General features: G+C 42.3%; 2 protein-coding genes across 2 annotated transcripts; one reads left to right on the top strand and one right to left on the bottom strand.

Moving 5' to 3' along the window:
- The first annotated feature begins 1111 nt into the window (after window positions 1–1111).
- LOC125509306 (O-fucosyltransferase 35) lies at window positions 1112–7035 on the top strand. The gene is made up of 9 exons (XM_048674251.1): window positions 1112–1847; window positions 3702–3836; window positions 3929–3998; window positions 4089–4159; window positions 4243–4331; window positions 4429–4561; window positions 4641–4873; window positions 5684–6160; window positions 6300–7035. Exons 1-9 carry the CDS (start codon window positions 1356–1358, stop codon window positions 6499–6501), a joined length of 1902 nt encoding a protein of 633 aa, XP_048530208.1. The 5' UTR covers window positions 1112–1355; the 3' UTR covers window positions 6502–7035.
- A 1518-nt stretch (window positions 7036–8553) lies between these two features.
- Window positions 8554–15952, bottom strand: LOC125509307 (probable aspartyl aminopeptidase). The gene is made up of 11 exons (XM_048674252.1): window positions 15764–15952; window positions 15513–15651; window positions 15320–15398; window positions 14942–15144; window positions 14001–14073; window positions 13358–13444; window positions 13081–13236; window positions 10485–10661; window positions 10035–10109; window positions 9813–9953; window positions 8554–8914 (listed from the first exon to the last, which is right to left on the bottom strand). Exons 1-11 carry the CDS (start codon window positions 15828–15830, stop codon window positions 8693–8695), a joined length of 1419 nt encoding a protein of 472 aa, XP_048530209.1. The 5' UTR covers window positions 15831–15952; the 3' UTR covers window positions 8554–8692.
- Between the last annotated feature and the right edge of the window lie 214 nt (window positions 15953–16166).

The raw sequence follows: 16166 nt of genomic DNA, 5'->3' as shown, positions 1-16166 counted from the left end.
GATGACTTTATTATTTGCAAGTTTCAGGGGGGAGTGTATTCCTGAACAATAACCTGTTCGAGATCTCTGGATTTTTGATATTGCACTCTTTTCCTTTATGAGTTTTTCCTATATGGTTTCTCATAGAAGGTTTTTAATGAGGCAATAGTAATACAAACATTGTAATGTGCCATTTTCTCCTTATTTTCCCACTGGGTTTTTGGAAGGAGTTTTTCATGGCATATTGTATATTTCTTCTTAATTTTTCCTGCAGGGTTTTTGAAGGGGATAATTCCAAGGATGATCAGTCACAAGGACAAGCAAGGATTAGGGGAAGTGTTAGGATTAAATTATTTATGTAATTGAGGTTAATCCTCGCTTGTACATAGCGCACGTACGGTCACCGATTCGGCAGCCGTCACGGCGTTTCCACACATCCCACTCTCGGGCGCGTCCCTTGCATGCGTCCTCTCCCCTTGTATATAAGATGTGACTATCAATGGAATTGATGCGGTTCATTCATTTTTACTTCTGTCTCTAAACACTTTGCATGTTGATCAATCAATAAAACAATACCCCCAACTTGACAAGTGGTGGTAGTAAACGAAGAACTATTTGATCAACGGTGGCTCCTGATCGTGAGCTTGATCCCATAAACGGCAAAAGGGTATGTGAAAAACCAAAACCCACGTAAACCATTTTATGCGTCAACTAGTAGAGACTACTCCCTCCGTTTCAAAATAAATGATTTAACTTTGTATTAACATAAAGTTGGGTCATCTATTTAAAACGGAGGGAATACTAGACTAGAGATAGCCCCAAAGTCCAAAGTAAACGCCTCCTTCCCCCTGGTTTCGTTTCGTCTCACTCTCACATGCAGCCATGCAGGATGGATGCAGCGTACCGGCCAAAGCACGCGCCGCGCACGTGACCGCGTCGACGTAATTGGCGCCCTTTTCCCCCCTTCGGACAATAACGGCCTTTATTAGGAGTACTACGTCGGAAAAACAAAGAAAAAATCAAAATCAAATCCCTAGTGCGGCGGCGTCGGCGGCGCCTCCAAATGGCATGGCAATGGCAGGGCCGTAATTAGCGCCCTCCGCCCTGGCCGTTTCCGTTTCCGCGCGTATCCCACTACGCTACGCGCCTCGCGTCGTCGCCGTCGCCCTCACGCGTCCTCCTCCCCGCCTTCCTCACTGCCCCATTCACTTCCCAACCGAGCTCCATTAATGGCGCCTCCCCTCATCTAGCCATATTATATCATATCATGGTACCGGGACGACCAGCTGGGGCACCACTCGGAACCCAGCGCCACTAGTTCGTCCAGGTCGAGGTCCTCGGACCGGGACTTGGACTGCTCGAGCCCCCCGCGCCACATGGGCTACCAACCAAAGCACGGCGGCGCCGCCTCCGGGGCCGCGGGCGGTGGTGGTGGAGCTGCCGGTTCCGGTGACCACCTCCCGCGCCTGCACAGCCCCCGCGTCGCCGGAGGCGGGTACATGACCCGCCGCGCCAACTCCTTCAAGCGCTGCCCCGGCGGCGAGATCGAGCTCCAGATCAGCGGCTCCCCGCGCTCGCCGCGGACCGACGGCCTGGGCAGCCCGCCCAAGGACGCGGCGGAGGCCTCCTCCTCCTCCAGCGCCTCCCCCGGCGGCCTCCACCACCAGCAGCAGCTCCGGTTCCGCCTCTTCAAGCGCCCGGGCGCCGGCGGGGGCGCCGGCGACGTCGTGCTGGGGCTGGGGATCCGGGAGAGGAGGAAGCTCGGCAACCTGCTCTTCTTCGCCTTCTGCGGCGTTTGCCTGCTTCTCGGCGTCGTCAAGATCTGGGCCGGCGGCCGGTCAGCGCTACCAGCTGGCGATGATTTGCAGGTATGTATGGAAGCTACAAATTGCATTCTTGTTTGGACTTCTCGCTGCCACTCGGGAATGTTCCTTCCGTGGGATCAATCAACGGACCTGGTGTTCGAACAAGTCTACATTTTTCTTCTTCTTTTGCACTGAGAATGTGTTTCCTTGCTACTTCTTAGTTCTTATCACGAACACATTTTTTTACGAAGAGTTGCGAAGATATAACGTTTCCCGTCTTGTAGTAATGATCTTGATTATGAAGTATGAACTGAGATGTTACGAGGACTAGCTAGAGTAATGGAAATCATGTTAAATTGTTAACTGTCTAGATTCACCGGTCACTCTTACATAATAACCTTTTTTTTTTCATGATCAATCATTGGCATTCTAAATTTAACATGCAATTTTGCCCAGTTCTCTACCATTTTTGTTGTTGTTCTGGACAAGTCAAACAAGAATTGAAAAAGAAATCTGATGGAATCTGATTCTCATTGTTAAAAGTAGTAAGAATCTGGGCATGTTTTAGCATAATGTAATGTGATGCTTATGCAATTGGTCTGCTTGAAAACTGCTAGGCTGGGTTTATTGTATTCTGTTGGACCTGGACAGCTAGAGTTTAATGTCCGGCCATCTTTCCTCGGCTTAAGTGTTGGATGAACTGGTCGGTGCATGCAATCAATGTGTTCTAGGCTTTGTAGCTCTATTTGGAACTTCTTAAGCAAGGATCTTTTAGCAGAAGCTTAGCATTTTTAGGACGTTTCCTCGTTTGTTGGAGGTTTTTTAGTCCCTTTCCAGTTCGTTTACTATTAAAGCACTTGTTACTTTTGGCGCTTGTAGCTGTTGGCAGTTGGTTGTTATAGGCTTTATGATCTTGTGGTCTATCCAAGTTGGGCAGAATATTCTTTATGTCCATAAGAACTTTGGAAGTATGTCTTACTGTCGTCTTCCATGGAGTATATTGTACTAGTAGGTATCCTTAGTTGGGCTTTTTCAGATCAATAGTCATCTTTAATTCAGGACTTCATTGGTGAAAATAAAATCTTCCGACTTCAACATTTCCTTCTAACAAATAGCCCTTGTTCTATATAGTGAGTGCTTTGGCGATGCAAATTTTAGGAAAACTAGTTTGATAAGGTATCTTTTAGTGTCCGTAACTCCGTAACCTAGACGCCTCGACAAAATTAGCTTCTAACTTGTTATATATAGTATCTATTCAAAGTGCAGATATACTGCATGGATGATTAAGGTGTCACAACATTTAAATATTCCATTACCACTATATAAAGATAGCATTGAAACTAATGCTAATAGCATGAAATTGCGCACAACCACAGCTGGGCAATTTTTTAAATTGGTAGAATCAAGGAATATCGAGTTGAAAATTGCATCAGGTTTCTTAACGCTAATAATCTTCTCATCCAGGTCTCTAACCAACCAGAACTAGATGGACAGATAACTCCTTTATTGTTCATAGAAAAACGTTGTACAGCTGATCTTTTACACTAAATGTCCGTCTTTATGTCAAAAGTTGGCAATTCGTCACCTAGTCTTGATTACATTCATATTAGTAGTACCTGAGATGTTGCAAGCTGATGACAAATTCAGTATGTGCACAAATTGAAAGTACTGATTGTACACTTACATGGCTTCGCTGTAGTTCAAAATCTGCATCATAGTATTAGCTGGGCATAGTTATAGTTATGAATATGATGAGCTTATTTGATTGTCTCAACATCACATGAAGTTTATGTTAATGAACGAAACTCTCTGGTATCCCAAGTTATTGATTTGATCAACAACTCTACGCCATAACATTTAGAGAAGAAAATATTTGGTATTACGATCTAAATTGTCATCATCTGTACATGTTTCTAGGATCTCTCTGTCTCCTTCTCCAGTGATAAAGGGCATCAAGTTAATCACTTTGGATATATGGGAGGGAAAGAGAGTGACAGGATGTTGATGACGGTGGAATCTAGCATTGGTGAAAGACAAAGCAGTGTGGTTGAGGCTAGTAATATATCGCTGCTAAACCTGTTCCTTTGTTCGATACATTAATTAGTGAAAGTAACCTTTTTTTTGCTTGTTTGTGCTTCATATAGGCATCTGATGTCTGGTCTCAGCCAAGCAATGAAAATTTCAGACAGTGCATTGTTTCAAACTCTCATAAAAGTAAGTTGGTTTATATCTCATAAACACATTTTTTTCTCTTCCTTATATGCATTTCTTAACATGATATGGTCACATGTTCTTAATTTGTAGAGCAAGATTCTCGCAGTAATGGCTACATTCTCATAAACGCAAATGGTGGTCTGAATCAAATGCGATTTGGGGTGTGATTACTATCATTTACAATAATTTTTGTGCAGCCATTAGTATTCTTTGCCATGGTATCTGAGTCTCTTTTACATCTCAGATATGTGACATGGTTGCTGTTGCTAAGATTTTGAAGGCAACACTGGTTCTACCTTCACTTGATCATACATCCTACTGGGCAGATGACAGGTTGGCCCCTTTAACCTTAACTGTTCATTCCTAATCGGCTAATCCCCTATATCTTGTTAATCAATGCACTCATATATCCCTTTCATCCATTTTTTAGTGAATTTAAGGATCTTTTCAATTGGAGACACTTCATTGAATCACTGAAAGAAGACATTGATATTGTTGAAACACTACCTCCTGCATACAAGCATATAGAGCCTCTGGCCAAAGCTCCGATATCCTGGTCAAAGGTTAAAAACTAGACTTTTTTTAATCTACATTTACATCGATATATGGTGGAAAGGCTCACTAAGTATTTTATCCTGGCAGGTGAATTATTACAGAGATGAAATACTCCCTCTCTTGAAGAAACACAGAGTCATTTACTTCACACATACAGATTCTCGCTTAGCAAATAACGACCTTCCTAGTTATATTCAGAAGCTAAGATGCCGAGTTAACTACAGATCTTTGAAGTATTCTCATACGATCGAAGATCTTGGTGCTACCTTAGTTTCGAGGATGCGCCAGGATGGAAGCCCATATCTTGCTCTTCATCTAAGGCAAGCTCTATGCTCCTACATTCATCTCAGGATGCTTCTGTCTGCACAATTTTTTTCCTCACTTTGTATACTTACCAACATTCTTCTAGTATTTTGGCATCTTGATTACCGCAATTTGTGTTGTAGCTTTGATTTATCATTTCCATCAGACCATGAAATGAAATCTTGGTTTACCTGTCTCCAAAATATACATGCAGCTGGAATTGGCTTGAACATATTAGTTTTCTGTCGGCATATTATGCAAGTCAACTGTTATGTCCGTGCTAGCACAGGTGAATCTATTAGGGCCTGTCTGTTGATCTTGCCAGTAAAGATAGGTGATTTCATGAACCCTGAATTGAAGTGAGTCTCATTTTAGTGATGTTTTATTGATAAATAGAGTGCCTATGTACATCACTGGTGAATGATCTAGGTGTGCTAGTTGGCACACATTTCACAAAATCATCTTGTGAAGAAGTTCTGGATTGCTTCAAATCATTAGGTTTATTGAGAAGTTCTACTATTGAGTTTTTGGAACTACAGCAGCAAACAATGCCACAGAACTGTGGCGCCAACATTCCAGAAGTTGTTGAGCTATGTTGTAGCCCAGCAGACCCTTTCTTGGAATCTTTTATAACATTTTAATGATTTACTGAACTCTCTCTAGATGCACCAGCTAAAACACTTAGAAGTGAGAAGCCATGTAGTACATACTGTGACATTTACTTCCACGAAAATAAAATGGGCTAACATTTATGTTGTTAGTTGTTCTTTTATGTACTTGAAACATGAGGGGGCTTTCTTTAACAAATTAACAACTATGTTTTGCAGGTATGAGAAGGATATGCTAGCTTTTACTGGTTGCAGCCATGGCTTGACATCGGATGAGGAAGAGGAGTTACGTAAGATGCGTTATGAGGTCAGTCATTGGAAAGAGAAAGACATTAACGGAACCGAGAGAAGAAGTATTGGTGGCTGTCCTTTGACTCCACGGGAAACTTCACTCCTGTTGAAAGGATTGGGTTTCACACAGAACACCAGAATTTACTTAGTTGCAGGAGAAGCCTTTGGCAATGGAAGCATGCAAGCGCTGCTGGACGATTTTCCCTATATCTATTCTCATTCTACCCTTGCAACAGAAGAGGAACTTGAGCCCTTCAAAAATCATCAAAACATGCTTGCTGGTCTTGACTATATTGTAGCTCTCCAGAGTGATGTCTTCATGTACACATACGATGGAAATATGGCTAAAGCTGTGCAAGGCCATAGGCGTTTCGAGGACTTCAGGAAGACAATTAACCCAGATAGGTAACACCTTTCCCTTGTTAGAAGTACTATATGTGCATGGTCATTTTACTTCTACACCCAATGACCCAAGAGGCAGTAACCCAATTTACAAGTAAATATGTTCTCCTTTTTCTTTCTGAATGTGAAAGTTCTCCTGCAGGATGGATTTTGTGAACCTGGTAGATGAATTTGATGAAGGAAGGATCCCTTGGGAGGAATTCAGTTCAGAAGTGAAAAGGTTGCACAAAGATAGAACAGGAGCTCCATATTTCAGGGAGCCTGGAGAGTTTCCGAAGCTGGAGGAGTCTTTCTTTGCAAACCCCTTGCCTGGCTGTATATGTGAGAAACATGGTGACCAATGAACAAGTACCCAGCCCAATTGATGCTTCTTTGACAAGCTGTGCTAGCAGAGGATATAGGCCCTCTGCTTTCCTGCCAGCTGCAGCATGCACAGTTTGTTCGTCCCTGATCATTTGTAGTCGAGACACAGGCGTTTGCGCCTACATTTTCAAGGGCATCCCCTGAAGTTCAGTGCAAGAAAATTTTGACAGGTGATCAACATATTCAAGCGATTGGCGGTGGTAAACTAATTTTCATACGACCAAAGCACGTGGGGGTGAGGCATGTCGCAGCGATCTGAAGCAGTATATAAGAAGTAACTACGAGTTGGCGGAGTACGTGTAGGTATCCCTGGTATATGTTCTTTTCTTTGTTGCACTTATATTGTGCCGATTACTGCTGTTGCTGCTAAGTACGAGTAGTATTTTGTGTAGACAACATTGGATGTACGCGGTTGTTCAAAATGTGGGTAACCTTTTGCCCCTACCTGTACAACTGGGAATTTTGCCACTTGTATTTTGTTCAGTATATGAAGAAATATACAATGGAGAGGCTCACATCGAATACTACTTATCCTGTTTCTGTACCGATTCTTCAAGAACTCATGCTCATTAGCAGCTGTACATTATGGATCTCCTGGAGGCTAGAATTGCCTTTATGCAACCGTAATTCACCCCTGAACTTATGCTCCTCGCGCCGATTTCAGTTGCTCACTAACTTCAGCATGATGGGTATTTCTTCACAGAGGCTGTGGAAGAAACATTGAGGTTCCAGAATTATGTGCTGTGAGCTTGTGAAGCGGTCTGCCTAAGTCACATGATGTAAAGCAAATTTACATCAAGTACATATGATGGTCCGCTCCTCTCCCACCTGGTTGGTGTAGTTACCGAGGTGCATAACCTGAGTTGAATTGGAAGGTGCATAACCTGAGTTTATGTTTTGTGACTTCACAGTGTCTACGTGAAAATCTAAATTTCATTCCTCAAAAAGGAAACAAAAAAACATTCATAAAGGCAAAGATCTTCACTCCAACTTGAGTTTTCACATGAGGCATGTTTTGTAATACCTTAGGTGATTCAGATTTGGCTAAACATACACACGTTGGTGACTGTCTGAGAACATGATTAGATTTTGTGGTGATTTTACCTCCTTCATTTTCTAGTGTTCGCAAAGCATAACTAAAACTTGAGAGAGAGAGCTTTACTAATCTATCTTCTCTTAAAGGATTAAGACCTCCCAAGGAAGAACCCTATGGATTTCATGACCTCTATCTATCCTTGAGATTTGAGGACGAATACCACCAAGACCTCCATCACTCCTAGAGATTTGGGCAAGAATCACCTGCTATTTACCTTTATTTCCTTTGTTGTTTTTGGATCTAAGACGCACCTCTTAGATTGAATTGGGTTTTGAGGAGTAATTGGTATGGATCTTGTTCTTGAGTGATTTACTCTTATATTTTCCCTTTGATTGCCCTTGATCCTTGTGTTTCTTCTCAAAACACCTCCAATTCATGAAGATTGGACCACCTTTGCGGCTTGCCCCTTATCAGTGTGCCAACAAGCGAGACTTGGCAGAGGGTTTTCAGTGAACTTCAGATCAATGTTATCTGCACCACACCGATTGACACGCTCGAGAAATGGTGGCTTACTGCTCACAAGAATTTTCAATAAAAGGACAAAAGGAGCTTCAACTCATTGGTGATTCTCATCCCTTGGCACCTTTGGAAATAAAGAAACGATCGAGTCTTCACCGACCCCAGGCACTCTACTGAGTGGGCATATTGGAATTAGGCAGATTTGTTATAAGATGGTTATAGTTTAGAGTGTTGGTGGGGTCTGTGTTGTGCTAAACGCGCACATTTCAGCGTAAGGGTGTTGTAAAACTATTTCTGCCTACGGTACACCTTTGGCGTACTCTCTAAAGCTGTGTTCAGTTGACAGGTATTTGAAGGGGGATTGGCCGGGATTGAGTGGATTTAATCCCCTACAACTTACAAATTAATGAAATGGTGCATATTCTCGAGCTAGAAAAACGTGAGTGAACATATAAATATGCTAGTCATTCTCCAAACAAGAAAGAAAAACATGCATATTTTCCATGATTTATTCACGTCTTCACTAACATACATAATCTGACATTACTAATTATTCATTGTAGCTGTGATTGTAGAAGTACAGGTTCTGCTGACCCAATATGGTTGCCTACTACACCTCAGCAGTCTACTTTGACTTTGTTGTCCAATTCAGTGAATTCTTCAAAATATGCCTTGAGGTGTTCATATGAGTAGTTGACGTCGTCAACGGCGCACATCTCCCTGATGCTGTGCATAGACAATTGTGGTGCTCCAATATCCACAGTACGAATACCAACACCGCTGGCGAGTATTGGCCCGATTGTTGACCCACAAGCCATGTCGTTGCGAACAACAAAATCCTGCAAAAATAAAGTCGTTTTCATAGATGAAAAAAGTAAGATGTAATCAGGTACCAAGATCGGCGATTGGCTAATGATCTGGAACCACCCACCAGTCCAAGAGCTTATCTAATAAGTTGTATTTTTACTTCTTTCTCTAGATGTCGATGCAGCCTAATATCTTTGACTATTGCTTATTCTAAATATGCTACAGAAATTATTTGTATAGTCATATGGGATAGAGGTACTTCTAATACACAAATCAAAGTATTATGTAAATTAGGTTAAAGTTTTAAAACATAGACAATATGATTGCTAAAATGATACGTGTCTTCGTGGAGCTGCCCAGGATATATGTTTGGTGGAGCTAAAACGACATGTATCTTGGTGGAGCTGCCTAGTATATATGTTTGGTGGAGCTCAAAGCAATGCTTTACTGGGCAAACTTGTTCATACGAATTGGCTCTCCTAATAAGTAGAAAACATTTTATTATTCCTCCTTTTTTTCCACGTGGTCCACTAGATAGTACTCCCATTGTTCCAAATTAATTGAAATTCTAGCTTTGTCCTAAGTCACATTTCTTTAAGTTTGACCAGGCCTATAGAGAAATATATCAGCATCTACAATGCCAATTAACTTAATTAGACTCATCATAAAATATACTCCTCCCAAAATAAGTGTCTCAACTTTGTACTAACTCTAGTACAAAGTTGTACTAAGTTTGAGACACTTATTTTGGGGCGGAGGAAGTATATTGTTGTTGTTGTTGTCGGCATGAAAACAACATAAGAGTAGGGGGTATCTTGTCGTTAGTACTCTTATTTTGCAATCACAAAATCAAGTATAAGTTGAGAAGGGCAATTATGGCAAGCTAATCCACAATTGTAATAGGGGTTCCTCCTTTTTATATGTACTAACCTGGATAGGTAACTGGTGCCTCTCAGCAATTTCTTGGAAAATAAAAGCTGTCACGGCATTTGTAGCATATCGTTGATTAGCATTGTGCTTAATCACAAGTCCACCATGCAACTTTGGCTGGTGGTTCTCCTCGTGCTTTTCCTGGAAAGATAGATCATTTTCTATCAGAATATTACTGCATACCTGTGAACCCATAAACTGATCCAAAAATACTATTATTACCATATAATTGGGGTGCAAGGCATGAGCCATATCTGCAGATACAAGGAAACTCCTTTGAATAGCCTTTTCTAGCAACTAAAAAAAATGAAAGCAGATAGTCAGAATATGGAACTCAACTTGGAGCAATAAACTACACACAATCTGGCATAAATCATTTAAAGTGAAGTTGAATCATAAAAGAAATGTGTATACCTGAGAAGGGAAGGTACTTTTTTTACGAATGAAGAGTTATGGACAAATTAACTTAAAATTGAATTCCATTAAGGGTGTGCAATAACTGTTATAATAATTTTAAATAAATGAATATTATAGGTCGTGCCATGGATGGTTAGCAGATAAGCAGAAACAAAATGATGACATAAAATCAGGTAATGTGAAAAATCAAATCCAATAGCCAGCTGAAATAAAGTCAGTGGATTGGGTGCTGGGTGAAGGAAATTAGTTTTGTACCTTGGAATTTGAATGGTTAAAGCAGCATGTGATTCTTGTTAAAGCATCCAGCATTGCAGGCGAACCAGCTCCCTGAGCCGAATCAGAACCAACCTCCTCATGATCAAATAGAGCCACCATCCTGACGCCAGATTCATGATCAAGAGAGTGGTCGGTAGAAGTTGACTCCACCAGGGCCTGAAAAAGTATTGGACAACTCGTTATATCGGGACTTTGTTGCAAAATAAGGACAGTAATACGTATTTGTTAGAAACTGAAGTGTGTTAGCTTCATTGACCAACTACACTTTGTATATTATTAGAATCATAGGGATCATACGCATGTCGTGGAACAATTAATATCATAAAGAACAACCAAATTATGATATCAAAATTATAATTAGTAGTAATCAACTCTTATCACAACCAGGATTGCAATTCTTGACAAGGGGGTTTCTGTGTGGTCAAATCAAGAACAAATCAAAGGTGGTATATGAGGGAATGTAGAAGCAATGGGTACAATCATCCATGAGAAAATGAGCTATTGTAGGGAGTACGAGTATCCAAATCCAGCAACACTATAAGCTTCATAAAGTGTTGTTTGGGCCTTTGAGGCGTTTTCCCCATTTTCTCCTAAATTGCAGAATCCACACATTTTTGTGTTGTAACATCCTAGGTTTGGGTGTGTGTGACCATCACCTATAAGCAAGATAAAGACTTGGTGTGTTTCAACATGGATCTTTTGCTTCTTATTTGGATTTTGTTGCCTAAACAAGTAAAATTCTGCAAAGGCAAACTTGGTAACTTAAAAATCTTTAAAAATCACCTGAGTTCATAAAAGGGCATCTTGGACCATGTAATATTTTTTCTGAGATAATTGGTGGCCCAAGACTAACTCAAAATGTTATTAGCACATAAACCCTAAAAACAAGGGTATGTTATTAGCACAAAAATCCTAGAAAATAAATCTTAGCTTAGTTTGGATTCCCCAAAGCCATCTAGGCCAAAAACTCACCAAGTCCCTTCTCAAAAAGTTTGAAATCTGGTCAAACCAGTTTTGGCTCGAACTTTGACCAAATCTTCTGAAAAATACCAGTATGAACCAGGAACCTCCTAGACATCAAGTTCAAGCCAGTAACTTAGCCCGCAACCCCCTACACAAGTTCAAACCAGGAAGTTGCCAACCATGCACTTCCCAGATTCATACCTTATGTTTGAATTTGAACTCAAACCCATTCGACCAAACCAGCAACAAATTAGCTTCTAGAAGCTTGGCTCTGGCAAGTATGGGACCCGCATCTAATAGTGAATCGAGCCACAGGGCCACACCAAATGCTCCACGGCGCAGGCGGAGCTCACGCATGCCGAGGCCACGAGCAGGCGCTCGACCCAATTCACGTGCCTGCAGCACCAGAGGAGGCCGTTGAAGCCCCCTGTCCCCATCCTAACACACAGAGGACCAGCCAAACGACGAGGAGCTTTTTCCCCTGGCACCAGCCCATGTGGTAACTGTCCAACCAGAGCGCTCTGTCGCATGTTGCAGTCGGTGCAAAATCGCACCCGCCAGCCGAGAGGATCTCTCCCTCATGTCGTCCTTATTTCCCCCTGCGTCAGCCAAGCCTCAGCTCGCTCCCCTCTCTTCTCTCCCCTACAAACCCACGGAGAGAGCCTTGCCAACGAGCTGGCTGGAATTCATGAGGCCCCGCTCGACAGACTCTCTTTCACTTCTACCTGCACAAGAGCACCCCCTACTCTTATAAAAGCTACCCCCCCCCCCCTGCACGCTCGTCTCTCCAGGATCTCCTGTGATGCCGATCTCCTAGCTATCGTGCCCCGTGCCCTCATAGATGTCGTGATCTCTGAAAATCCCTAATGCTTTGATCGTCATAGCTTTCATTGGACTTTTGTATGCCTTTGTTGGCTTTTGGGTTAGGTTTTTTGTTTTGGCATTTGTTTGCCTGATACTACTGGTACCTGTTCTCGCTGTATGGACCTGCTGGCAGGCTTCGTTTCTGAGTAAATGGAGCATGGGAGCTCTTTCCCTGTTGGTCTAAAAATAAGGTAGCCCTGCTCACCCCCCAAACTAGGGCACCCAAATTATAGCCTCCCCGTCGCCCCTCGCACAACAACCAGACATCATCCATGGAGAGCTACCTCCAACCACTCAGAGCGCCACCCAAGCACCCCCCACCACCTTTGCACACCCCCAATTGACTCCCAGCCGAAGGACAACCCTTGGGAGCCCGTCTTCCTCGACTCGGGCAGCACACTCCGTCGCACTGCTGGGAGGTTGCTCCGCCCGATACGGTAAGCCCGCATCTGATTCCTTCCGAGTCCTAGCCCCTTCAACCCTTTCTAAACCAACGTCATACTCTTTTCCAGCAGTCGCAAGGCAGAGCGAGGCCAGCAACTCCACATCTAGGTCAGTCACATGGGCTGGGCCTTATGGGACAAGTGGAGATGGGCCAGGCCCATACCGGTTCAACAGAGAGAGACATGTATGCAAAAATATTTGAAATAGTGTGAGATGAAAAGAATTTTAGTACTTTCAAAACATGTGGAATATGCAAATATGGTCTCCATAGTCTACATGCAAAAACTTAAATGGAGAAACAAACCTTCAGTGAACAAAATGACATGCAAAGGTTGTCAAGCCTTCCCGAAAAGATGAATTCTTTCATGGCACCTGCTACAACGCTTGGTTGGGTATCACACAGCTGCAGCTCGAAATCACAGATCTCATCAACTTCACAATTAGCCTCTTTAGCAATCAACTGCAAAAAAATGAAAGCAACATACATTAAGTAAAAATTAAAACATACTTTCAAATCCAAGGGCTCTTGATATTTAATAAGTGAGAATGTTTGGCTCCACGTAATGTTAGAAATACATAACCTGCAACAATAGTGGATGGTGCTTTGTGTTTTCGCCACCGGATGACTCCCCTGGAACATTTCCTTCCACTAATTTCTGCATTTCATGCTGCAAAGAAAAAAAAAGTTTGAATCAAGATTCGAATTTTCAAAGCAAACAAAAGAAGATAAGCGTTCTATGGTTCTTTTATCGTAATAGTTTAATTCTAAATAATTAAAGGACAATAATGGCATTCTTATGAACATATTAATTTCAAAATTTAACATTTTCTGGATAAACTAGGTGGAGCATTCTAAGATAACGAAAGAGGCCTGAACTTTTGCACTATTAATCATTTGAAGAAATTGATACTACACAGTTTTGTTCAGAACGTGTGAACATGAAGAAGAGTAGAAGACATGTACACAATGTGCAAGCAAGTGTTGCTTCTTACATAAAGAATACAACATCACAAGGTGTATCAATATCCTAGCGGAACAACTGACATTGATGTTATACAGAGGCTATGCCTCTTCAAACTGAAAATTATGGTGAAATAAGCAAAAAATTCATGCTAGTTAATTCCTTGGCTCAAAGATATTATGCCCATCATCAAGTACAATAAATAACAAAGAAGCTGACTGAAAACACGAAGATCAGATTCTGATCAATGCAGTCAAATCACCTTAATCAATGTGCCCAGCACTGGGACAAGATGATTCTGATTGTTAATCTTGAGACCTTCCGAGGAGATAGTCCTGCGCAAAATATGAATAAGACACATGAGAAGTATTATTGTAAGTATGTAATAGACTAAGCGTCCAAAACACCAGGGTTAAATCCAAAATAAGTGTCTATGGTTTTAGCTTAAAGGTAACCACGACACTTATTTTGGATCAGAGGGAGTATATAATATTTTCAGAACTTCCATTCAAGCAATATATGAAAGCTGAATAGGAAGTTTCACATACCCCTTAGGTGAGGCACTAAAAGATAATCTTTAATTCTACATCTAGCACTGCAATCTGTAAACAACTAGTGATAATACTTCACAAATACATAAGTTCAAAAAGTGGAGAACAATGATACCGAATTTACATTGCAGTACGGACCAGATATCAAAACCAATGTTTAGCTATTTCTCTTCGTGCAAAAGAACAGGATGAAACTTCCAGAATAGTGTTCTAAACTATAGGCCCAAAATGCTCTTCTACTATATTGGATAATATGATCCAACTGGATGAACTACCGAGTAACAAGGCACGATAATGAAAGCCCTTCAGTTTAAGGAAACACACGATAACTAGTTTTTCCAAGTTTTATACGAGAGTATGAAACTTATGTGGTTGTACAAAGGATAATTCAAGGTTGTCTTTTAGATGATGCATGAGATACAAGGGTTAACACAAGAAACTGAATGGAGATACAGAAGTGCAATATTTGCAATCTAAAGATCATTTCCTTTGACTGTTTTCATAGGCTTCATTCATTATAACAATCTTAGGATTCATTCATTGCATAATAAAAAGCTCTCAAATGCAAGAACTGCTCCAAAATGAAGGAGTAATTTTCAAAGGCTTCACAATACTGAAATATCTGTACTAAAAAAGAGTTTTTATCACCAACCTGTCTAGGTGAATAGCCAAAGTGGGGATTCTCATGATAGGCTCTTGCACTCTTACAAGCTTATGTCCATAAGAGACCACACCGTCCTTCTTCTCTCGCACAAGCACCCTACCAGCAATGGTAAGATCACGGTCAAACCATGTATACCACAATCCACCTCCATAGGTTTGGACTCCAACCTCAAGATAACCTCCCTTGGTTATCTGTGAAAGAAGAAGCAAGATTCTGTTAGTAAATCATCAAAATCTAGCACCTAATAAGTAAGACTAAACAGCAAACTAGGATATCTGATTGATAAATGAACCGCTGTTCCTGCAAAGCATTGTCAGTCGATGTTTCAGGACACAACTGCTCTGAAATCAATAACTAAGAGCTCACCTTGGTGACAGGCTTGAGCTTCAGGCATGGACTGTCCGTATGTGCGCCAATGATGTGGAACCCATTACCGGCAACGTACCTACCAAACATCGACACCAGATTGTATTGGATTAGATTCATTTTTCCATTTACAAAAGAGTGTGCATTTTGTGTCGGGAAACCGAAGGAGAGGAAGTGGATAGAGCGGGCTCACTTGGCGCCGATAGCGAAGGCGACGATGGCGGAGTGGTTGCGTGTGAAGAAGTACTTCCGGCCGGGCTGAAGCCCCGTCCACTCCTCCCGCTCCGAAAGCTGCTCGAACCCCGCCGCCTTCAGCAGTCGCTTCGCCTCATCTTCTCCCGCCGGAAGCAGCAGCAGGAGATAGATCCAGTCCAGATCAGTTCAGTTCAGTTCACGTCACGTCAGTCACGAACAAGCGAGAGGGAAGCGGGACAGGACGCGTACCGACGGCGTGGAAAGCGGTGGGCGAGGCGTTGAGAAAGTCGACGAGGTCGGAGACGACGGCGGCCATGGGCGGCGGGATGCGCTAGGGGCGGAACCGCGGAGGTGGGAACTGAAGGAAACACGATCGGTCGGAACGTTGCTCCGCCGTATCTCGTATTATTATGTGTAGCACGACTTCGAATACGGAGCGTATTACAATGTGTATCCCCGAGGTCTTCAAAGCGGATACGGACCTGCGAATCAACCTGTGGTTGAGTTGGTTAGGGCATCTCCAGCCGCGCTTCAGGAAGACTTCATCAGGCGATTTTTTTGTGCCGACGTTAAAAAAATGGCCCAGTCACACCTTCAGGAACCCGATTTTCGCCGGCCTGGGCCGAAAACAGCGCCGGCGGATCCAGGCCGA

The sequence above is a fragment of the Triticum urartu genome, chromosome 5 (genome assembly GCF_003073215.2).
Source record: "Triticum urartu cultivar G1812 chromosome 5, Tu2.1, whole genome shotgun sequence".
NCBI lineage: Eukaryota > Viridiplantae > Streptophyta > Magnoliopsida > Poales > Poaceae > Triticum > Triticum urartu.
The sequence above is the reverse complement of the archived record's forward strand: the minus strand, read 5'-3'. Positions and strand labels throughout refer to the sequence as shown.